Here is a 26090-nt window from a genome sequence, read left to right as displayed (position 1 = left end):
TTTATAAGATATTTCTAACACATAGTATGCACATAGCAAAAATGACACCCCAAAATGCATTCTGCTACTCCCTCTGAGTATGGTGATACCACATGTGTGACACTTTTACACAGCCTGACCACATACAGAGGCCCAACATGCAGGGAGTACCATCATTTCCTGACTTACCATTACAATTTTGTAATAAGCACTGTAGTGGCACTGACGTGGCACGGATGAGCACTGACATGGCATGTGTGAGCACTGATGTGGCACGGATGAGCACTGATGTGGCACGGATGGGGCAAGGATGAGCAATGATGTGCCATTGATGTGGCATGGATGAGCACTGATGTGGCACGGATGAGCACTGACGTGGCATGGATGAGAACTGATGTGGCACGAATGAGCTCTGATGTGGCATGGATGTAGCACGGATGAGCACTGACATGGCATGGATGTGGCACGGATGAGCATTGATGTGGCACAGATGTGGTATTGATGTGGCACGGATGAGCACTGACGTTGCATGGATGTGGCACGGATGAGCACTGACATGGAATAGATGAGGAACAGATGACCACTGACGGGTCATGGATGTGGCACGGACGAGCACTGACGTGGCAAGGATGTGGCATGGATGAGCACTGACGTGGCACCAATGACCACAGACATGGCAGGGATGTGGCATGGATGAGTGCTGACATGGCATTGATGAGCACTGGCGTGGCATGTATGAGCACTGATGTGGCATGGATGAGCATGGAGGAGTCAGAGGATAGTTGCAGCTGCAGTTTTTCTCCTCTCCTCGCACACTGTACCAATCAAGTACAGTGTGCGAGGTGAGGAGAGAAATTAACCGGACATGCGCCGGTTTGTTGACAAGTGATCGCTCCGGCTAATGTTCACAAGTGATCGCTCCGTCTTCACATGGTAAAGGGACGCTGTTATTGGCCCTTTACCGCGATCCATGATACGCCGATCGTGCACTCTGCACTTTTTGATTGCTAGAAAGGACATTAGTCATACATTTTGGAATTTCTTTCTTGTCTCAAGGACTGTAAACATCCCTTGTGATAGCAATAGGCAGTAACAGGTACTATTTATGGAGAGATTTCCCCAGATGTGTCTGCTGCCCTTATAGCTTCTGATCACACCAAGATCAGTGTGATCAGATGTTTTCAGTATTTAAAAATGGTGCTGTTTACATCCAGGGAAACTGAAAGTGACAAAAATGCTCGGCACTTCCAGTCTCCTAGACTGTACAGGTGATCAGAGATTAACCAGTCTCTAAACACCTCTGTTGTAAGCCACAGCAACTACATTTATTGTTGATGGGTCAATAAATTGCATATTTTCAAGCAATCCTTTAAATTGTGGCATAACATAAACATCTTCTAGATAATCTATATTAAAATCGTTCCTCTAATGTTGTCTAGGAAGAACAAGCATGGATGTGAAATCTGTCGCTGTAAGAAGTGCCCTGATGTTCCATGCAGCAAGATCTGTCCAAGTGGCTTTGAGCAAGACAGTCAAGGATGCCTTATCTGCAAATGTAGAGGTAAGTTTAGACTTTCATCTAGAGTTTTAGACTGTCCCCCAACCCCATCAAAGAGAAGATATGTTCATTAGAGACAGTTTTACAGCTCTTTTAATGCTACTTAATGTCATTTTTTCACAGCATAACTCTATTTATGAGTGCTTTGTTTCCTGCTTGCAGCCATTTTATTTTTAATTACTGGAGTCTCATGAAGGAGTCTGCAATTACTTTTTAATGAGCGGATAACAGAGTCAAATGAGCCAATTGTTTCTAAGCTTATTTCAATCCACTTTATTTTTATTTATTAATAAATTCAAATACTGTATGTTGTTTACATGTACAACAGGAAACAGGAAATTTCAAAATGTCATATTTGGGACTGGAATGTGTGTTTTGAATGCTTAAGAAATTTTAAAGGAACCCCATACTAATTTAGATGCTGTAGCTTAAAGTGATATTAAACACTCAGTTTTTAAGAAATTTCAGCAGCTGATGTATTCACTTTCTGAGTATGCAGTTTCTTTACCTTTTTATTCTTGCTATGTTCCAGTATAAGCTGGGGACAAGGCACTGCCCCAGGTTTCCTGTTTCAGGGTCACTCCTTTCTCTTTTAGCATCCTTTTGAACCAAAATTGCATGCGGAAATTATAGTTGTATCCATCTACAGTGCGTGCATCAATAGAGACACATACAGCCCTGTAGTCTTGGATGACAAGGTAATTATCTGCGCCTCCCCTATTCCTTTCTCCAAGTAAACAGAATGGCTTGAGACTGCACTGTCCCAAAAAAAAAAAAAAAAAAAATGTGTTATGGGTTACAATGTTGCATGACCATGCACTTGTCATTCAAAGTGTGACAGCGCTGAAAGCTAAAAATTGGCCTGGGCAGGAAGGGGATAAAAGTGGCTGGTATTAAAATGGTTAAACCAAAAAGTTCTACGCTAAACCTAAAACCCAAAAATGTTTTAGTGTACCCCATCAATCGAGTGATTTCTCAGTCATTAATATCCTATACTTGTTCATAACAGTGTAGCCAAATAATAAGAAATGTGTGAACATTTAAAAATGTACAGACAAAGCAAATAAATTGAAATAAAGAAAAAAATATATAAAATGGTAACAAGATTAATATGAAGAAAAATAAAGTTATTAGTGTCCCTTTATAGTCTTTTAATTTTGGTTAAAATGTCAAGTCATGTAACAACATTTAAGGGTATATTTACCTTTTTGGGATAATTGTATATTTTTTATTTAATTTTTCTTGCTTTTCATTTATTCCTGTCTTGCATCATAAAATATATATTTAATTTTTTTATTGATATATTCTTTAAATAAACTAATATATTAATTAATAGCTTGCCACTAGGCATAGCAGCTGTTATATAGTTACATAGTAGGTGAGGTTGAATAAAGACAATAGTCCATCCAGTTCAACCTGTGTAGGTGTGTGTGGCTGTAATCATCTCACATAGCCCTTAATGTCCTGATCCTTAAGATGTAAGTCTAAGAGTCTTTTGAAAGCCACCATACTACCCGCAGAAACCACCTCTTGTGGTAGACAATTCCACAATCTTGTAGCCCTAACAGTAAAGAACCCTCCTCGTTGCCTGAGGCTAAAACGCTTCTCCTCTAATCGCATTGTATGTCCTCGAGTCCTCATGCAATTCCTTCGAATGAACAGCTTTTTTTCTAAGCTGAGATCCCCATTAAGATATTTATAAATTGCTATCATGTCCCCCCTCAGACGTCTCTTCTCCAGGGAGAATAAATCGAGCGTTTGCAGACGCTCTTCATAGTTAAGGTCCTCCAACCCCCTAATCAGTTTAGTTGCCCTTCTCTGGACTCTCTCCAGCTCCAACACATCCCTCCTGAGGACTGGCGACCAGAACTGGACAGAATACTCCAGATGCGGTTGGACCAGAGTTTTATAAAGTGGAAGGATTATGGTCTTATCTCTGGAATACATCCCTTTCTTTATGCATGCTAATAATCTGCTGGCTTTGGCAGCTGCCGCTTGACATTGCATGCTGTTGCCTAATCTATCATCAACCAAGTCTCCCAGATCTTTCTCCATTTTTGATTCCCCCAAGGGTTCCCCTCCTAACGTGTATTGTGCTTTTATGTTTCTAGTTCCCAAGTGCAAAACCTTACACTTATCCACGTTAAACCTCATTTGCCATGTCGTTGCCCACTCCGTTATTTTGTCCAGGTCATTCTGTAGGATATCTGCTTCATGCTTTGCAGTTATTGCCCTGGCCAATTTTGTGTCATCTGCAAAAACTGATAACGAAACTACTGATCCCGTCCTCAATGCTGTTTATGAATAAATTGAACAAGGTTGGTCCCAGGACTGAGCCCTGGGGCACCCCGCTTACTACCTCAGACCAGTCAGAGTATGCGCTGTTTATTACCACCCTTTGGACACTGCCTTTTAGCCAGTTCCGTATCCAAGAGCAAACCCTGCTGTCGATACCTGCAGACCTTATTTTATAAATTAAGCGCTTGTGGGGAACTGTATCAAACGCCTTAGCGAAATCCAAGTACACCACATCCACCACATTATGTGGTGGATGTGGAAGTAGGCAATACTGTCGAGAACTCGAGATTTAGCAAAAATGTAAACTGTTTAAATGGAAGATGTACTGTATGGGTGCTGTCATCATTGAAGGCTGATTTCAGTAATTTTTAGCCATAGACCTGGAACATACATGTTGGAATTAGGTATAAGAACTACTTTTTTTATATCTGTTGTGGATAAGCTTCTCAGACAACACTAAAGTCAAAGCATCGGAATGACAACTGGGTAACTAACATTTTCAAAGTTGAGGTCACAAATGGCAGTCTCCATTAATCTCTAATGATCGATTTCCTTTAAGGACCTGTTGTCTATAAGTGATAAGGCAGCTATATAGAGAATTTAGTGTGCTTTTAAGCTTTGATTGACTTTAGACTACAGCATTTTGGGATATGTAAGTAAGGCCCTGCTTTCGCAAAGTCAGAAAGAGGCCCTTAGACCCCCATTGTGCCCTAGCTTAGGGCTAGAGATCTCAATGACCCGTTGACATATTCAAAGTTAACAAATACTGTCCTGGAGGAAGAAGCTCTAATTGCCGCTAAGGCTCAGAAGTCAGAGGGCCCCAAAGGTCAGTTACTGGGAAGGGGCATCTACACTTGGAGGCAAACTGACCCAGACCGGATGGACCACCCACATCGCCCAAACTACCTTACAGCAGGCCTTCTATGAGGTTCAAAAGATAGTAGGGCAGGTGATGGGTGCTCATACTAATATGCAAAAATCGCTGATTGAAGTGAAGCAAATGGCGGCAATGCTAGCAGCAGAAAGAGGAGAACCTACTCCATGCCCAGTCTGAAAGTGCTATCGTTATAGAAAAGCAGGATATTTCAGAGCACAATGCACTAAGACCATGGCAGACTTCACGGCTGAAGTTGTGAAAGAACGGAATACAGAAAATATTCCTTGGGTAGCCGGAAGGAAACTCCAAAGGGCCTCTGAGAAGGAGCTAGCTGAAGGCCTGGAAGCTGTCAAGGGCTCTATATCCAAGGAAACCCAATCATGGGAGCTGGGAACAATACAGAGAGTCCAGTCCACAGAGATTCTCCTGGAGAGCAGATCAATCTGCATAGTCTGCTTACTGGCACCCAGGCACAGGGAGTTGATGCACACTCTCCTTCCAAGCTTACTAAGAAACATCAACAGAAACCAGCACTGAAGAAAAAAGGTGCCCATATTCCGAACCTGTCCCAAGCAAACTTTCTGAAGACCGAGTGGGCCGTTCGCCTGTAATACCCATCCAAACAGGAGTCTACATAAAAGCGTTGCTGAGCACTGGGGCTCAAGTGATGCTCCTATACCAAAACTGATGAAAAGTACCTAAAGTATATACCACTTTGGAAATGAGAAGAATGAAAAACCTGGGGAATCAGGACTCAGAATATGAGAGGTAAGTCCCCAACTGGTTAACCTTCAGTACCTCAGTAGTGGGGAATTTTGATACCTTGACAGTCGTATGTCCATGCCCTCTGGGGGTCAAGACAAAGTTCCCTGCTTTTAGGGACCAATGCTGACCTTGTGCAGAGGCTGCTCACTCCCTTAGCCATGAAGAACAGCATATCCACAGAAGCTTTTCACCCTCAGTTACTCAAAGCTTATCAACACGTTCTGCGAGAACAGAGGTCCCCTATAAAGGAAGAAGATATAGGGTTTGAATGGCATCAAAGAGTGTGTGACAAGCTCTAGTCTCGAAGTGGAGCCCCCAAACTCCGAAAGGCATGACCTTGAGTCTGTTAAACTGGTTTCAGAGGGAGCTGAAGACAACAGTTTCAGAGTTTTGAGCAAGAGCCAGAAGAGGGGGTGGCTCCAGAGGTTGAAGATTAATCTGTACAGTCCCCAGAATCAAGAGACAAACGTGCTGTGAGGTCCCAAAAGGACTAAAGTTTGATGTGTTGGGTGGGAGCTTTGAAGAAATCATCACTGCAAGCCAACAGACTCATGATGAGCCAATTTCCTACACGACACACTGTGTCAAAGATAACAGTCCACCCCCCTGACACCACCAGATAGGTAGATCTCAAGTCATTGGCCTTTGGCCATAACCACGTCACCCAGTCCAACCATTGTTGGGAGATTTCACTGTTGAGTTTGCATCACAATGTCAGTTGTCCAAATTCCGGCTCCTCATAGTTAATATCCTTCAACTACTTATGACTGGTTAATGTATTTTTTTTTTTTTACAGACACTTTTTGTTTGAAAATGTTGTTCCCAAAGATATTTAGTGGGGGAAGTGTGTAATAGAAAGTAATGTTACTGGCTTTGCAAGACTCCTTTTGGATCCACAAAATGGCAGCAGTAGGTGTGCTTTTTAGCTGTGATTGACCTTAGGCTACAGCATTCTGGGAGGTGTAGTCTGGAGGGAGAATCATTGCCGTCACTGGGAAATCAACAGTACCCAGTAATACCTGAGAGCAGGAGGAGTCTTATAAATTAAAAAGTCCAGGAAGAAGAGGCGGCAGTTGGGGAGAATGCCAACCAGATAGCTACTAAGAGGAAGAGGTGCAGTTTTTCACTGGAAGCAGAAGACTCTGGTGAGCTGTGATATACTGAACACTGTTTTTCCCCATCCCGGGAGGCTTGTCTGAGATACGTTTGGCTGCTGAATTGGCTACTCCAGTATCTGTTCTAGATCGCCCATCTGTGACCCAGGCCGTCGCTGTTCGGATCCACTGGGGACATCGCCAAGGTGCTTATAGTCCTTCCTGTTGCTGAACTGGGCCCAATGCAACCAATGTGATTGCTCTTCTTATCTAATGCTGAAACCATGTATACCATTTCATCGAATTACTGCAATTGTGCGTACTTTTCATTTGACTATTGCAACTGTTCATACTCTTCATATAACTGCTCAGATACAGAACACATTATTAATCCCAAAGGGAAATTATTAAGATACAATTACATTCAACAAAGACAAAATCACAATAACGAACTGAAACACGACACAATAACAACAATAAAATTATCAATAACAGCAAATAATACCAAATCAAAAAATTAATACTATACTTTAATAAACCATACCATTCTATTAAAATATTAAAAATATATACCAGAGATTGAAAAAAATAACAGAAAATCAATGTTATTTATTCTAACTGCTGCAACTGTGAAGCTGATTGTGTACTCATTATTATGCTCATAATTGTTGACTTTAACTTATCAATATACAGTGCCTTGCGAAAGTATTCGGCCCCCTTGAACTTTGCAACCTTTTGCCACATTTCAGGCTTCAAACATAAAGATATAAAACTGTAATTTTTTGTGAAGAATCAACAACAAGTGGGACACAATCATGAAGTGGAACGAAATTTATTGGATATTTCAAACTTTTTTAACAAATAAAAAACTGAAAAATTGGACGTGCAAAATTATTCATCCCCCTTAAGTTAATACTGTGTAGCACCACCTTTTGCTGCGATTACAGCTGTAAGTCATTTGGGGTATGTCTCTATCAGTTTTGCACATCGAGAGACTGAAATTTTTGCCCATTCCTCCTTGCAAAACAGCTCGAGCTCAGTGAGGTTGGATGGAGAGCGTTTGTGAACAGCAGTTTTTAGTTCTTTCCACAGATTCTCGATTGGATTCAGGTCTGGACTTTGACATGGCCATTCTAACACCTGGATATGTTTATTTGTGAACCATTCCATTGTAGATTTTGCTTTATGTTTTGGATCATTGTCTTGTTGGAAGACAAATCTACCTCCCAGTCTCAGGTCTTTTGCAGACTCCATCAGGTTTTCTTCCAGAATGGTCCTGTATTTGGTTCCATCCATCTTCCCATCAATTTTAACCATCTTACCTGTCCCTGCTGAAGAAAAGCAGGCCCAAACCATGATGCTACCACCATGTTTGACAGTGGGGATGGTGTGTTCAGGGTGATGAGCTGTGTTGCTTTTACGCCAAACATAACGTTTTGCATTGTTGCCAAAAAGTTTGATTTTGGTTTCATCTGACCAGAGCACCTTCTTCCACATGTTTGGTGTGTCTCCCAGGTGGCTTGTGGCAAACTTTAAATGACACTTTTTTTGGATATCTTTAAGAAATGGCTTTCTTAAAGACCACTCTTCCATAAAGGCCAGATTTGTGCAGTATACGACTGATTGTTGTCCTATGGACAGAGTCTCCCACCTCAGCTGTAGATCTCTGCATTTCATCCAGAGTGATCATGGGCCTCTTGGCTGCATCTCTGATCAGTCTTCTCCTTGTATGAGCTAAAAGTTTAGAGGGACGGCCAGGTCTTCGTAGATTTGCAGTGGTCTGGTACTCCTTCCATTTCAATTTTATCACTTGCACTGTGCTCCTTGGGATGTTTAGAGCTTGGGAAATCTTTTTTGTATCCAAATCCAGCTTTAAACCTCTCCCCAACAGTATCTCGGACCTGCCTGTTGTGTTCCTTGTTCTTCATGATGCTCTCTGCGCTTTAAACGGACCTCTGAGACTATCACAGTGCAGGTGCATTTATACGGAGACTTGATTACACACAGGTGGATTCTATTTATCATCATTAGTCATTTAGGTCAACATTGGATCATTCAGAGATCCTCACTGAACTTCTGGAGAGAGTTTTCCTGCACTGAAAGTAAAGAGGCTGAATAATTTTGCACGCCCAATTTTTCAGTTTATTTGTTAAAAAAGTTTGAAATATCCAATAAACTTCGTTCCACTTCATGATTGTGTCCCACTTGTTGTCGATTATTCACAAAAGATTACAGTTTTATATCTTCATGTTTGAAGCCTGAAATGTGGCAAAAGGTCGCAAAGTTCAAGGGGGCCGAATACTTTCACAAGGCACTGTATTTCATTATTCTTTCATAGAGTCTAATTATTTGTGCTTGTTAAAGTTTATAGAAAAAATATATACTGATGGTGTCAGTGGGGTTGAAGCCTCACATAGGGCGGGATAAGAGCCCAAACAAACTTGCAGCTCCTGCAGAGGTAGCACTATGCTTTAGGGTCAAAATGGACTTACCTAATTTACAGTATACCCTATGTGTAATACTGAAATAGACACTTTCCTTCACATGTTTTGGACTTGCTCTAGAATAAGCAATATTTAGAATATTGTTGTGAAAATTATTAGCAACATAACTAAGACGTCACTAAATCCTAAACTGATGCTATTGAGAGTTAACTCCAGGAATAATTGCAGGAAATGGTTTATTAGACTAATGTTCATCCGTGGAAATCTATTTTGCTGGAATGGAACCAGCCTTCCTCACCTACAACTGTTGGTTGGATAACACTAATTAATTAAGCCTTACCACTTTATGAAACTTGCTTACCTTAGCTGAACGTTTCACACAAAATGTCTAATGATATGGTTGCCAAGGATTACATTTCAAATGGTTGGACAAAACAGTTTGAGCCCAGCTGATGTGTCAGAAGATGGTGATTACTTCCGTGACTGAATATTTGCCTTAGGAAAATATGCTTAGATGCGATAAGTAGTAGCAGCAGAGACATTGCAAATGTGCTAAAGCCGGCTCACACGGGCATAAAGTCGGCAGACATTTGCCGGTTCAAAAAGAAAATGGCCGACATTTGGCCTGTGTGTATGTCCGTCGGACATGCATGCTGAAAAACCTAAATTCACATAATTGTTATAGCGACTCCGACCGGAGCCGACAGTTTTTTTTTTTTTTTTTGTTCAACCCGCTGGCTTGAATGAAAAAAACTAATAGTGTGTACCAGGTTTAAAGAGAGTGGGATTAGGTAATCAATAAGTTAAGGAGCTTGCTGTATGAACAATGAATATATCTTGTAATTGTTGTTTTTTTGTCTCAAAATCAATAAAATGCTTTTCTATATTTATACTTGTTTCATGTCCGTACACAAAATATTGAAATTAAATCATCAATATGACAGCCAGGTAGCTAGCAGTGTCACATATAATGGTCAGTAATGGCAGTTTTCATGATTCTCCTATTCTAGGTTCATGACTCCTTTTAGATTGTTAGGCTTGAACGAAGATTCCTGCTTTGCTTATGAAAGATCAGCATGGCTCTAAGGAGACCACAAGGGTATGACTTCAGCAGTGTTTGGGCTCAAGCCTTTATTTTATGTCAGCAGATGCTTATAATAGAATTCACCCAAAGAGAATCTTTAAGGGAAAGTATTTTTTCCCATTGAGATGGTCCTGTCTTTGTAGGTTACCTTTATCATTAGCTGCAATGTCATACAGTGTGCCCCTCTCCTCGATGCACAGCTAGCAAAGAGACTGCTGCTTTGCTAGTGAGCTCCTATCTCTTTCTCCCAGCCCTTGCCTGAGGCAAGCATCAGCGAGAGGCATGCAGAAGGATGTGAGGTGTGTCAGCCCCACCTCACTCTGCATACCTCGTTAGTTAGGGAATATGCTCTTTATTTAAATGCTCTTTATTTAAATTGTTTATTTTCATACTTTAGTTTGTTGAGATCGTACACAGTTTTTAAATATGAATCGGTGATTTCATTGTTTGGAAAGGTAGCAAGATGTGGGGCCAGGGTTGGGATTTTAAGGGTACCGTTATGTAACTAATAAGAGAGATGTATCTACAAAAATATCTAAAAAGTACAGTGGGTACGGAAAGTATTCAGACCCCCTTAAATTTTTCACTCTTTGTTATATTGCAGCCATTTGCTAAAATCATTTAAGTTCATTCTTCTTCCTCATGAATGTACACATAGCACCCCATACTGACAGAAAAACACAGAATTGTTGACATTGTTGCAGATTTATTAAAAAAGAAAAACTGAAATATCACATGGTCCTAAGTATTCAGACCCTTTGCTGTGACACTCATATATTTAACTCAGGTGCTTCCCATTTCTTCTGATCATCCTTGAGATGGTTCTACACCGTCATTTGAGTCCAGCTGTGTTTGATTATACTGATTGGACTTGATTAGGAAAGCCACACACCTGTCTATATAAGACCTTCCAGATCACAATGCATGTCAGAACAAATGAGAATCATGAGGTCAAAGGAACTGCCTGAAGAGCTCAGAGACAGAATTGTGGCAAGGCACAGATCTGGCCAAGGTTACAAAAAGATTTCTGCTGCACTTAAGGTTCCTAAGAGCACAGTGGCCTCCATAATCCTCAAATGGAAGACGTTTGGGATGACCAGAACCCTTCCTAGAGCTGGCCGTCCGGCCAAACTGAGCTATCGGGGGAGAAGAGCCTTGGTGAGAGAGGTAAAGAAGAACCCAAAGATCACTGTGGCTGAGCTCCAGAGATGCAGTCAGGAGATGGGAGAAAGTTGTAGAAAGTCAACCATCACTGCAGCCCTCCACCAGTCGGGGCTTTATGGCAGAGTGGCCCGACTGAAGCCTCTCCTCAGTGTAAGACACATGAAAGCCCGCATGGAGTTTGCTAAAAAACACCTGAAGGACTCCAAGATGGTGAGAAATAAGATTCTCTGGTCTGATGAGACCAAAATATAACTTTTTGGCCTTAATTCTAAGCGGTATGTGTGGAGAAAACCAGGCACAGCTCATCACCTGTCCAATACCGTCCCAACAGTGAAGCATGGTGGTGGCAGCATCATGCTGTGGGGGTGTTTTTCAGCTGCAGGGACAGGGCGACTGGTTGCAATCGAGGGAAAGATGAATGCGGCCAAGTACAGGGATATTCTGGACAAAAACCTTCTCCAGAGTGCTCTGGACCTCAGACTGGGCCGAAGGTTTACCTTCCAACAAGACAATGACCCTAAGCACACAGCTAAAATAACGAAGGAGTGGCTTCACAACGACTCCGTGGCTGTTCTTGAATGGCCCAGCCAGAGCCCTGACTTAAACCCAATTGAGCATCTCTGGAGAGACCTAAAAATGGCTGTCCACCAACGTTTACCATCCAACCTGACAGAACTGGAGAGGATCTGCAAGGAGGAATGGCAGAGGATCCCCAAATCCAGGTGTGAAAGACTTGTTGCATCTTTCCCAAAAAGACTCCTGGCTGTATTAGATCAAAAGGGGGCTTCTACTAAATACTGAGCAAAGGGTCTGAATACTTAGGACCATGTGATATTTCAGTTTTTCTTTTTTAATAAATCTGCAACAATGTCAACAATTCTGTGTTTTTCTGTCAGTATGGGGTGCTATGTGTACATTCATGAGGAAGAAGAATTAACTTAAATGATTTTAGCAAATGGCTGCAATATAACAAAGAGTGAAAAATTTAAGGGGGTCTGAATACTTTCCGTACCCACTGTATATAATTTTATTAATCACATAGAGTGAAAAGAATACAGATACAAATACAAAGACATTACTGTTACAAGATAACCTGAAACCTCATCATGGTAACAACATAATTGATAAAATATCATCAGAGATAATTTCCTTGAAATTGTGGACAGGACTAGTCAGAGGTCACAGTCAGTCTGGAGGTGCCAGGACTGGTGTGTGTCCCTCTAGTCAGTCCGATTACCACTACCCGACATGTTTCGCGGTAATAACGCTTCTTCAGGGGTACAAGGGATGTAACTTGATAAAAAGCCATTAAAAAATGACAAAAATAGATACATGATTATCATACATATATGAGCGTATATACATATACATGTTCGTTTTGCTGTTTCGAATATCGGTGTGTGTCAAGTATGGAGCAATTGGCGATAAGCCCCTCCTACTTCTGACACTGGTACATCATTTATTCGATCACATGGTAGACATTTTACTTACATGAGTATACAAAAAGAATGATCTACACTGGCATGTAGGCCAAGGCATATATATGATACTTCCAGTGGTGTGTATAGTTAGCACATAGTCCCTTTGTCTACACGGAGGAATCCGCTTCCTAACGCCATTCCATCTGCACCCGTTCAGTGTTGCTTCTTGGCGTCCCAGGTTGCGTGGCAACCAATGGAGGGGCGGCCCTGTGTGTCTTTGACAGCTGCGCACCGCGTCTACCGACGCGCGTGCGCAGTTGTACATCTGACTCCGTGACGTCACCGAGACGCACGTCGCCTGCGTGTGACGGCGGAGTTGATGATCCATTTAAGACAGGTACGGTAGCCAGCTAGTGTGCAGCGGTATTACCGCGAAACATGTCGGGTAGTGGTAATCAGACTGACTAGAGGGACACACACCAGTCCTGGCACCTCCAGACTGACTGTGACCTCTGACTAGTCCTGTCCACAATTTCAAGGAAATTATCTCTGATGATATTTTATCAATTATGTTGTTACCATGATGATGTTTCATGTTATCTTGTAACAGTAATGTCTTTGTATTTGTATCTGTATTCTTTTCACTCTATGTGATTAATAAAATTATATACTTTTTAGATATTTTTGTAGATACATCTCTCTTATTGGTTACATAACGGTACCCTTAAAATCCCAACCCTGGCCCCACATCTTGCTACCTTTCCGAATTCGACTAGGGATGAGGTACCTCAATACCTAATATTAAATCTAATGGGCTAATTTCTGCGATTTCATTGTTTGGTTTAATAGGAGACAGATGTTCCTGAGTATAAAAGAGCAACAAACAAATATTAGTGGTTAGAAAAAAAAAAAGTGTTGAAAAGAATAGTATTTGGAATATCTTTATTGTTTGTTTTTTGACTGATAGATAATTCAGCTACCGAGGACCCAGGCTGTCCTCACCAGCACTGCAGTGGATATCATATATAGCTTTGTTGTGATTCAGCAAAATATAGTAGTCAAATCTCTTGTTGTAATGATTACAAATGCAAGGTTCATGTTTGGCTTACTGCATTTTGCAGTCTATAGAGCTAGTGAAGATGAGTAGAGTTAAAATGGGGAAACTATAAATGGCATATTTCAGTACTAAAACCACCAGTTTGTGCAGTTAACACACTGGCATGTCTAATAACACCTTGTATTTTACCCAAGTCAGAAACTTCAGGCCTGGGAAATTATCCTTTAATTAAAGAAGCAAAGCCTGAAATTAAAATACATAGAAAAAAAATGAATAATGAACTAAACACACTGTGCCAAAAGGCAGCTACTTTCATCTTTGATTGTTCCCTGTCAGAATTACTGTAAGTGCTTATCTGGTTGGACAAAGGCTGCACAGTTTTCATACTATATTTAAATCAATTGCACATGGTTTATGAATAAGTGAGCTATATAAAATGTATAATAATTTTACAGTCATGTGCAAAATTAGGCACACCCCATGGAAATTCTTGACTTTGTCAACATATTTGAACAGGCAAACATTAGATCTTTATTCAACAGTACCTACAGAAAAAGCAATATATCTAAATATGAACACAAGAACAATGTGCCTTTTAAATCACTTATTCAACAAAATTATCAATAGAAGGAATACTGTTGTTGCATGCCCATAACCGGCTAATATTAGACACCTCTAATGCTGCAATTGCTCTAGAAGCTTCTCTAGTGGGCTCATACGAAGCCCTGCGGAATACACTCTTTAGGGGAGTCAAAGACCCACATCCCTTAACTAATTCTATGCGGACAGTGATCAAAGCATGGGCATCGATTATCCCCTACGCTAAAAATGATTTGGGAATTTACTCTCCAAACGCTTTCTTATGGATGAATCCCTCTTTACCGGAATTCCATTCCGGATCCTACTCTGTGGGCTAGTTGTGGCGTCCGCTACCTACCCCATAATTGTGACGGTGGCACATTGCAGATGTTCGACCAACTTAAGCATAGATCCAAATTACCGAACTCCTTTTTTCGGTTCCTCCAGCTCCGGCATGCTTTCACTACACAATTTGGGAAATCTCCTTTGCTTTTATACCAGTCTGATATGGAGTCGCTTCTCAGGGACGACTCCCTGAAAAAAACTCTTTCATCAATTTATTAGGCCTTACAGCTATCTGTGCATCATGGGCTGGAGGGCCTTCGTTCCTTTTGGGTGACGAAGCTGGACACAGAGGACTGGGAAGATTTATAGGAGCTTCTATTCTCTCACCTCATATCCTCTAGAGATCGTCTACACCAGTTTAAAATCCTTCACAAGTACCACTTTTCATCATACAGATTACAAAAAATCTAACCAGAGTGCTCACCTTGCTGTTGGCGTTTTCAAACTTATTCGGCGAATTATCTACACATGATCTGGTCTTGCTCACTCCTACAGGTCTTTTGGGTGGGTATTCTCACTTTTATTACCAGTTTTACTACTGTTCCTATACCTCAGATGGTAGGTGTCTGTATCTTGAGGCTGGTGGATGCTCTGGCCCCATCCAGAGCTGTTCGCACATTAATCAGCCTACTCCTGTTTTACACTCGAAAGAGCATTATACTTAAATGGAGAGTCTCTTCTGAACCTACTCTGAGTATGTGGAGGTAGTTGGTAAACTGTCATCCCCTTTACAAAAAAACCTATATGAACAGGGGCTGCCTGAAAAAATTCAATAAGGACATCTGGTTAGAGTCCAGCACCACTGTGACTGAACAGCATGACTCTACAACTAACATGCCTAAATAGCATTTTGTAGATGAAATTGGGTAAACATGTTTTTCAAGTATGGTAAAGTTACTACACTACATGCCAAATTGATCAAATTCCCTATGCGCCTATGGATATAGGCACAGCAGAAATGAGAAAAGGTTGAGATTGTTGATTATGTGGTTTTCTTCCCCAACACCCATACCGCTTAACGTGGTTGAGCACTTCCATACCCTCTCCATTCTAACAGCAAAATTTTTGAGACGTTTTCAGTTTAGTTTTTTGATATTTTTTTTCTTTTTTTTATTGTTTTGATGTTATGAGCCAGGGTATGTCCAGAGGCTCTGTTTCTGTACCTTCTCTTCTTAAAAAACAAAAAAAAAAAACAAACAATAAATAGAATCTTCAAAAAAATAAAAATAAATAATATATGAAATCTATTTTACTTCTCTGCCTTTAAGATGTAATTCCCTGTCTCCTACTCTCCAAGAGCTAGGAATATGATTGATAATCATGAATCCTAGCTGTGCTACAATTGATAAATAAAACCCAAAACATGTACAAGTGAACACTTAGCTTACAGTTCCATTACATGTAGAAAAGGGAGGGGGAGGGGGAGGGGGGATTTATTTATCTTTCAAAGGTCTGTATGACATGAACAAATATGGCCCTGCTGCTACTCTTCCTGATCCAGGCATGTCAATGCTGATACAAAAACAAATGGTAGACAGGAGCGCAGGATAGAGTAAAAAGGCTGTATAATTTTATTCAATTAAAAATGTATTACACTCACAGTTCAATTAAGCCCTTTCCACATGGGGCAAGCTCCATTTGAGTCCGTCTTCTCAGCGGGGTGATCTCTCCAGTGATCCACGCTGAGCAGGCGGATGGCTGGTCCGTGTCCACTCTGCTTATGCACAGACACAGCCCGCTCTCCTCTATGTGTGGTTGGATGTACACGGACCTCCTCTTCATTTAGACCTGACTGCCATCCAACCGAATCCACTAGATGGATAGTGAATGGATCTTATCCATCTGTTTTTAGCAGGTAGGATCATATCATATGTTGGTGGGTGTAAATGGACACACGTCAGTTTACACCTGTCGCTCCATAGAGAAGACTACAGGGTTCGATTGGGTCCACCTGAAAAACTGACAGGCAGACCCGATTGGTCCACTAATGTGAAAGGGGCCTTAGGCTGTTCTTTACCAATGTGCACCAATGTCGACTATCCTAAGCACATTATCAGTTGGAGCTGTGAGTGATAATGGTGGAAAGTCCCCGTTTTGGCTGGGTGAAGACCTGCTCAATGGATCATACAAGAGCGGCATCCTCCACCGCATTTAGTCCTCGTGGCAGAGCCTCACATCACAGCGCTGTAGTTCTTTGTTAGGTGCTGCAGACTCTGATGTGGCGGGGGTTTGTTCTAAAGCTTTCACTGCATTGAGCGGTGCTTCTTTTCTCCCTGATTGTCAGAAATAGCCATCAGGAAAACGCCCTCAAAATGTGTTGTAACCCTTGATGTGAGGCTGTGCCAGGAAGACTAACGGTGGAGGAACCCAATCGGAGAGCGTCCACTGTATGATATATTGAGTGGGTCTGCTTCTCGCTAACCCCAGGACTTTCCACTGCTATCATTCAGGGCTCCAACTGATGCTGTGCTTGGGTAAGTCCACATCGGTCTGTGTTGTTTAAAAGCAGCTTGGCATCTTCACGCCGGCCGCACACATATATGCGGCCTATAAGTGTGTGGGTCTTAACGCCGAGCAGCCTCGTATATACAGTCCGGTGTAAACCACTTACTGCGCTGAGAGCGCGCTCCCAGCATGGTAGCTAGCGGGCACAGGAGAGCTCCCATTGCATACTATCGATTAGGAGCTTTCCGATCGTGTGACAGTCATTCACAGCAGTCACATGTCCCGAATGCCTTGCCTCCCGACTTTTAGAACCCTTAAATGGCTGGGAGATGGTCAACAGAAAGGGGATAATTGTAAGTGTAATACATGTTTTATGCAATAAAGTGATATAGCCTTTTACTTGGATCCTGCCCTCATGACTATCTTTGTTTTTGTATTAACTGTATTACGGAGTGTCCACATTGTCTCAAATGTTAAGCTACAGGTAATTCAAATTTTGGGGAATGGATAGAATGATTTATGCTTTGATAACCTATCATTCATTTTTTGTCTTAAGTAGTTTCTCCAACGTAGTATAATCTGCAGGGACATTTGAGCATATACACTACATGTGAACTTCTGCACATGTAGTATCCTTTTTATTAGTGGATGTGTAAATGAAGTTCCTTTTATGATGATCAGACTTTTTAAGCATGACGAACAGGGTAAAGAACGATTTTGTTGGGGGCCCAAAAAGATATTCCCATAGGGCAACCTGATGTCCCAAAAACCATCTCAGACTATCATATCCTTATGTCTTCCAAAAGAGGCCAGACATTGCATGAAGCCACTGAAACAATTTGTGTGCTTTGAAGATTGAAAGTGGGGTATTGTACCAGATTGGTATATTTGGTGACCATACAACTATGCCTGTTACAATCTCGTGCAGCTTGATGCACTTTTTTACATGTCAGCTTAGATTTGGCTAACATTTTACCTTTTAATACAATTTGGATCACACTATGTTTAGCTTCTTTTTCTTTTGAGCATCATTTTTGCTGGAAATATCAATGCAATGTAGGAGGAGTTTTGATCTGTTTTCTTAACACTGTATGTTGCCTATCTATAACTTGGAGGTCATAATATTTGGTGTCATGGAGCGAGTTAAGACCGATTCACACTGTTCCAACATGCACTCTGACTTTGAGAGCACAAGTCTCATGACATATCAAAATAAATGGTTCCCTATGAGAGCCGTTTTAACTGGTCCGACTTTAAAAATGCTTCCTGCACTACTTTGGTCCGACTTGGGCACGATTTCAGCCCAATGATTTGAATGGAAGTTGGGATCATCATCTTAACCGATCTGACTTGTGGCAAGCGACTTGTACTCTGAGGATCTTGAGGTAGAACCCCACACCAAAATTAAAAAAAAAAGAAAATATAGTGTGGAGTTCCCCCCCCCCTCCCCCAAGACCATACAAGACGCTTCAGTCTGTTATGGGTTTTAAGGGGAACTCCCACACCTTAATAAAAATGTTAAAAAATCCCCCACGTACACTTAGGACTTTTTGAAAACATCACTTGTTTTTTTTAACACTATAACATTCACATAGGGGGAGCGGGATCTGGGGGCCCTCTTCTTAAAGGGGGGGGGCTTCCATATTCCAATTAAGGCCCCTGCCTGCAGACCCTCACAACCCAGGATTGTCGGGAAGAGGCCCTTCTCCTCAACCTGGAGACGCAGAGCCCCGCCCCAAAGCATGTTGGGGGCATGTGGCCTGGTATGGTCCAGAAAGGGGGGGGAGGGTCTGGTATGGTCATAGGGGGGGCAACACAGTTTTGTTTTTTCATTTTGGAATTTGGTTCCCCCTCAAGATCCTTATCAGTTTAAACATAGCCTTAAAGCACCAGGTGATTTCCAACCTGTTATCGTTATCACTAGTGATGGTCTCTGGCATGTTCAGATCGAGCCCACAAGAAAGACCTCACTGCTCACCGCCAATCATAGGCAGTGAGACATTTCCTGGCCAGGAGCTGCATATACACACGCTGCCTATAATTGGCTTCCTGGTGGGCTCGATCCGACCATGTCCGAGCCCATCTCTGGTTAACACTGCATGAATGATATTTAGTGTTTTTGACCTAAGGAAGAGCAGAATTTGCCGCAAAGCTTGTATATATTTGGAACGGACTTTATTCTTTAATATATTTTGGCTGGTGGGATTGGTGTTGTGCAAAGCAGCAACCACAAATATTGCTTATGCAGTCCATTATACTAAATATGTATTTATGTTTTCAGTGCTTCTCTGCAATACAAGTATATTTACCTCTGTCTCATCTGTTTTCAAACACTGCAGGTATTAATCCTTAGGCCCCTTTCACACAGGCGGACCGTTCAGATCCACCTGTCAGTTTTTTTGGCGGATCTGAACGGTCCCCCCATGCATTCCTATGGGGCATCGGATGTCAGCGGAGACATGTCCGCTGACATCCTATCCGATCCGTCATCCTGACATCACACAGCGCGGAGACACAGCTGTCATCCTCCTGCTCAGCGGGGGATCTGCAGATCGATCCCCCGCTGAGAAAAACGGACTCCGTCCGATGGAGTGTGTGAAAGGAGCCTTATAATTCTGCCAGAAATCCAATGAGCTCCCAATTTCCTTTAGAGAGCTGAAAACGCTGCATCTGGTGCACTGATATCCCCACCAGTGTTATTTAGTGTTACTAAATAGTACATATAGAATTAGTAAGAGTCTCACTCAATTTTTTGAAGCCCAGAGGGTCATGAAAGGAGCAACAGATGTAAATACACGGTTTTCAGAAAAGGTCAGGTTTAACATACTACACATGTTAATCATATTTTGCCAGCCCAGTCAAGCCTTGTGGTAAATGTTCATTTTGCAGTTTGGATAGCTTACATAAGTTAAAACCATATGTGCTTTCTTCAATATGGGATTTAGACCTGGCATCTTCTGACCATGTTTCAAATTATCTTACTGCAGTTATAACTTAGATGGTACAATTTTACAGGTGGCTGTAAATCCAGTTTTTTTCTGCCAGATTGGAAAAGCTGTGGAAGATGTTTTAGGTAATGATAAAAAATCTAAATACAAACTGCAAATTTAGCCCCCAAAGATCTGTTTTGAGCAAATACAAATGAATGGGGAAACATCCATCTGTTGTTAAATAAAAAAATCAGCAGAGGATTTTAGTTACATTTTGCTTTGCCTTCTTTTATTACTAATTTTATGAGCTTTATTCATTAGTTTTTTTAAAGGTTTACCAAGTGTCTCCATGAAGACAGACATGCTGTGAGCCAATGCAACATTTATTTTATTATTTTTTTATTAATTTATTAGGAAACTGAGACACAAGTGAAACCACACAGAACAATACCTCCCATGTATGAAATGCATTGCAGTTGCAACAAATCTGATTGTGGTTGTCAATTTTTGGCTCCAAAATGAGAGGTGGTTGTTGCCAAAATGGTGCCTTTTCCTTCAAGGCAGACAGGCCAGATTTGGATAATTTCCCAGTGATGTCACCAATAAAATGTTATGCTGCATTGCAATGGCATCTGCCATAGCATTATAAAAGGTGTATAGAAAAACTTTCCCTATTTTGGAACTATCATTATCATTAAGTATATATATATATATATATATATATATATATATATCAATTTTTCCCTAATCGTCTTTCAGGACAGGCACCTTGAGAGAACCTGGCTCCTCCCTTCTCAGGGAACACCACCCCAATTCTTTGGATTTAAGCCCCCTGCCAGCTTGCTGCCTCAGTTCTGGTGTTTCCTCCGGAGGGGAGACACTGTCCAGGAACCTAAGCTGAACAGCCAGGGGGCTGGGGCTACTACTAAAGGAGGGAGCCAGGCTCTCTCAAGCCGGCTGCAGTGCAGGGAGCATGGGCCGGAGAATGGAGCCCAATCACCTGCAAGGCCGTGCATCGTCAGCCCAGTCCAGCTCTGGGGAGTTTACGGCCTGGGGGGTCCTGTTCTCCACGCTTGGGGAGAGCGTTGCGGTGGAAGAAATAGCGTGCCTCCCGCTTTGCGGCATTGATGGAGTGACCGGGTCAGACAGCGGGTGACGTCATGTCCGGCGGAGACGGACACTTCCGCCGTCAAAGGTCACGGGTTCCGGGTCGCGTAAAGGAGAGCGGGCCGGACTAATTCAGACTGGTGTATTGCAAGCTGGGGGACAGCTCTAGAGAACCACGGCAAGCCACCCCAGGAAGATGTCGGAGGCACAGGCCACAGAGACCGCTCCTGGGGAAGCCAGCACCAGCCTACCAAAGGTAAGGAACCCTGGGGTGGTGTTCCCTTACCTTTCCCTCCAAGCTCCAGGGTGCTTTCTCTTTCCCCTTGTGTTGCTTCAGGGGGTGGAAGGAGGGTTTATAGGGGGTACACTGGGGATCTTGGTGGTGATCATCCCTAGTAACACTCTCTAAGGGGTTTTGCTTCAGCTGGGGGTCCGTGATATTTTACTTTGTCCCTTCTGTATTTCAGTGTAAGACCTTGGAGAAATCTAGGTCACCTCATAGCTCTAGAAAGAAATGCCGTCATGCAAGGCTACAATGGGGAATTTCTGGCCCAAAGCGCTCTGCAAGGATTGTCTAGACAGCTTAGTCAGGGAGCACGAGGAAGAAAAGAATATAGATCTTGCTGCTTCGGTCAAAGAGCTCTCTAGCACCTTTTAATCCTTTAAGGATTTATTTTCTAAATTTTCATATCCCTCAGAGTTCCCCCCAGCTGATTAAACAAGTACCTACTCCACCCCCACCAGTGGTACCCTCAACTAGTAGGGAGGCACTGGGGGGTTCAGAAAGACTGGAAGAATGTGATAGTAAACCCCCCGCTTCACAAGGGGAGTCAGAAACTGAAGGGTTGGATGGGGAATCCACCAAACAAAAGAAAAAGGTCTTCCCGGTACATGAGGTACTTATAGAAGCGGTCAGAAAAGAATGGCAGGACCCAGAAAGAAAGCCCTAGAGCCCTAAAGAGGAGATATCCCTTTTCCGAGGATGACGCATCAGTTTGGAATAAATCACCAAAACTAGATGCAGGCTTCTCGCAGGTATCTAGGAACACAGATCTGGCCTTTGAAGATATGGGTTCCCTTCCTGACCCTATGGATAAAAGAATGGATTCCCTCCTTAGGAAAACATGGGATTCCACCCTGGGTAATCTAAACCTGCTATGGCCATCACAGTTGTCGCTCGCAACTTGGAATACTGGCTAACGCAAATTAAAGCACACATTGAGGCTGACACTCTCAAAGAGACAATTCTGTCTTCCTTTCCCGTGCTGCTTCAGAGCGTAGCTTATATTGCGGACACCTCAGCAGAGTCTCTACCTATGTCTGCGAGGTCTTCAGCCTTAGCCAATTCGGCAAGAAGGGCTCTCTGGCTCAAAACGTGGCAGGGAGACATTGGATTCAAGGCTAAACTTTGTGGAATTCCTTTCACAGGGGATCTTTTATTTGGCCCCGAGTTGGAGAAATGTTTAGACCGAACAGCGGATCGCAAGAAGTCCTTTCCGGTTAAACAGGGACGCAAATAATTTTTTAAGAAAAAATCTTACCCGCAAAATAATTTTTCTGTCTCTAGAAAATTTGAAGGTCAAAGGAAACCTTGGGTCCAAAGGGGTAGGGGCCGAGGAGGAGCTATTTTTCGCCCTCCTGAACCCCCCAAGAAGTCACAATGACACACTTACCACAGTGGGAGGAAGATTGGGAACCTTCCTCACACAGTGGAAGGAGATTACCTCCAGTCAGTATATCCTAGGAATTATAACAAGAGGATATCAGCTGGAGTTTTCAACAACCCCACCTTACAGGATGCTTATCACCAATCTGCCAAATTCCGAAAGGAATGCCTCGGCCTTACTCTCCTCCCTAAAGGAACTGGAGACACAGAAGGTCATACGCAGGGTACCACTAGAAGAGTTGGGAGGGGGATTCTACTCCCACATCTTTGTAGTGCCCAAACCCTCAGGAAAGTACAGACTTATCCTGAACCTAAAACCTCTGAATCTCTAGATCGTGTACAAGAGGTTCAGGATGGAGTCCGTTTTCTCAGTAAAAACTATCCTTCCACCAGACTGCTTCATGGCCTCAATAGATCTAAGGGATGCCTACCTTCACATTCCTATCTCGGAGGTGAGCCAAAAGTTCCTCAGATTAGCCATAAGAACGGAGGAGGGCACAAGGCATTTCAGTTTCAGGCCCTTTCTTTCGGACTATCCTCTTCCCCCTGCATATTTACCAAGGTCCTGTCAGAGGCCTTGGCATCCATGCGGCTCAGAGGTATATCGGTCATTGTGTACCTGGACAACCTGCTCCTGTTTGCACCCTCACGGGAGCAATTGTCCAGAGACTTACTGGAGGCAAGGCAATTCGTGGAAAGCCTAGGGTGGCTACTAAACCTTTAAATATCCAGCCTGCTTCCGTCTCAGAGGATTACATTCCTGGGATACGAACTGGATTCCACGCTAAAAAAAGTTTTTCAGCCCCTAGCAAAGAGCCAGATGATAGACACAGCAGTCAGCCTTTTATAAAACAATCAAAGGATATCAATAAGGCAAGCCATGTTGATTCTGGGCTCACTCACAGCCACACTTCCAGCAGTTCGTTGGGCAGGACTTCACTTTCGCCCTTTACAGCTGTTTATCCTAGAAATCTGGGATCACACTCAGCACTCTCTGGATACGGTAGTACAGATCCCAACACAGGTAAAAAGATCCCTGTGGTGGTGGAGAAGAATTTCGAATCTGTCTCAGGGCCTCTCCTGGACTCAGACAGCATCCACTATTCTCACCACAGATGCAAGTGGCACAGGTTGGGGGGCACATCTCGGCTCCAATCCAGTACAGGGGCACTGGGGAAGCAAAGAATCAAAGCAGTCCTCCAATTGGAAAGAACTGAGAGCGGTAGAACTAGCCCTAAAAACCTTTCAGGCAGAACTGCAGGGACACAGGGAACAGGTCCGCTCAGACAATGCCACAGTGGTGGCTTATGTCAACCAACGGGGGGAACAAGGAGCAGACCCCTGTGGGCTGTGACGGAGAGAATACTTCAGTGGGCCGAAACCCAGGTTCTCTCCCTCTCAGCGGTTCACCTAAAAGGAGAACTGAACCAGGTGGCCGACTTCCTGAGCAGGAAAACTTTGAGAGGGCGAGTGGACTCTCAATCAAGAGGTGTTCAGTTGAATCACCCAGAAATGGGGAATGCCGGAGATAGATCTGTTTGCTTCCCGGCAGAATGCGAAGTCACGACTCTTCTTTTCCCTGAACAGATAGGACAGAGCACTCGGAATAGATGCCCTCGCGCAAACTTGGGCATTCCCCAGGTGTTATGCCTTTCCCCTGCCAGTATTAATACCGGCAGTCTTGAAGAAATGTCGGGAAGAGAATACTATCCTAATCCTCATAGCACCACACTGGCCCAAAAGACCATGGTTCTCGGTCCTGAAAGAATTAGCAGTAGAACCCCCTTGGATTCTACCAGCAGGGAAGGACCTTATTTATCAGGGCGCAGTATTCTGCCCACAGGTGGAACGCTGGAATCTAGCAGCCTGGTTTCTGAGAAAGAGCTATTAAAAAGCAAGGGGTTCTCAGATCAGCTGGTGGCAACACTGCTTAAAAGCAGAAAGAAAGAAACACAGGCATTTATCTCAAAACATGGAAATGTTTCAATCTCTGGTGTGAGAAAAACTCCTTGAATGTAAGTAGTCCAGTTACTGTAATGGAATTCCTTCAGGCGGGTGCAGACAAAGGCCTAGCCATCAGCACCCTAAAAAGCCAGGTTTTCGTAATAAGAGTCTTCCTTGAAATGTCCTTGGCCAGTAATCCCTGGGTAATTCGTTTCTTCAAAGCCTTAAATAGGCAGAGACCGGTAAGCAATCTCCCGTTCCCTATGTGGGACCTATCAGTGGTTCTACAAGCTCTCCTAGAAGAGCCATTTGAACCCATTATGTCTTGTGAGGTAAAATTTTTAACCCTCAAGACTGTTTTTTTTGGTAGCAATCACTACCGCAAGGAGGATCAGTGAACTCGAAGCTCTCTCTATTAGAGCTCCTTTTTTGCAGATTTTTTCGTATCGTATTATTTTCAAGACTGATCCGGCTTTCTTACCTAAGGTGGTCTCCAAATTTCATAGAGACCAAGAAAGAGTGTTGCCAACTTTCTGTTCAAATCCTGTGAAGAAACAGGAAATAAGATTTCATAAGTTAGACGTTAAAAGATGTGTTCTCTAGTACATAGCTCGTACAAAAGAATTTAGGAAATCCGATTCCTTTTTTGTTTTATTCTCTGGCACTAATAAGGGTACTAAGGCATCTAGACGCTCCTTAGCAAGATGGCTTTGGTTAGCCATTAACCAGTCCTACATTTCCTGTGGGAGGGAGGCCCCTATAGGTATTAGGGCACATTCCACTAGAGCTATGGCGGCTTCTGTGGAAAGAGCTGGTGCTACCCCAGAACAGATCTGTCGGGCTGCAACTTGGTCCAGTTATGGAACATTTACCAAACACTACAGACTGGACCTACTGTCCGCTAAGGATCAGGCTTTTGGTCGAAAAGTCCTTCAGGCGGTAGTCCCACCCTAAGAGTGAATACTCGCTGATCCTCTCAAGGTGCCTGTCCTGAAAGACGATTAGGGAAAAATAGAGTTACTTGTAACGTCTTTTCCAGTAGTCTTTCAGGACAGCACCGTTACCCACCTGAAAAAGTCTGAACATAAGACAGTCAGAGGTTGGAGGTTAGTATGATTGACACTTATGTCTCCCCAGTGGCCGGAGGTGCTCTCGAAGAACTGAGGCAGCAAGCTGGCAGGGGGCTTAAATCCAAAGAATTGGGGCGGGGTTTCCTGAGAAGGGAGGAGCCAGGTTCTCTCAAGGTGCCTGTCCTGAAAGACTACTGGAAAATACGTTACCAGTAAGTAACTCTATTTTTTTTCCTCCCCGTGGGGACCATTTTGAAGTTTCA

At 42.9% G+C, this 26090-nt stretch overlaps 1 protein-coding gene across 2 annotated transcripts in view; it reads left to right on the top strand.

The window, feature by feature from the left end:
• CRIM1 (cysteine rich transmembrane BMP regulator 1) overlaps nt 1-26090 on the top strand; it is a 1384383-nt gene that overhangs the window by 1192114 nt on the left and 166179 nt on the right. For both annotated transcript variants that reach the window (XM_082249820.1, XM_082249819.1), the window contains one exon: nt 1419-1540. In XM_082249820.1, the coding sequence (XP_082105946.1) occupies nt 1419-1540 (122 nt within the window). The remainder of the gene's footprint in view (nt 1-1418; nt 1541-26090) is intronic.

The sequence above is a fragment of the Pelophylax lessonae genome (genome assembly GCF_965119305.1).
Source record: "Pelophylax lessonae genome assembly, chromosome: 3".
NCBI lineage: Eukaryota > Metazoa > Chordata > Amphibia > Anura > Ranidae > Pelophylax > Pelophylax lessonae.
The sequence above is the reverse complement of the archived record's forward strand: the minus strand, read 5'-3'. Positions and strand labels throughout refer to the sequence as shown.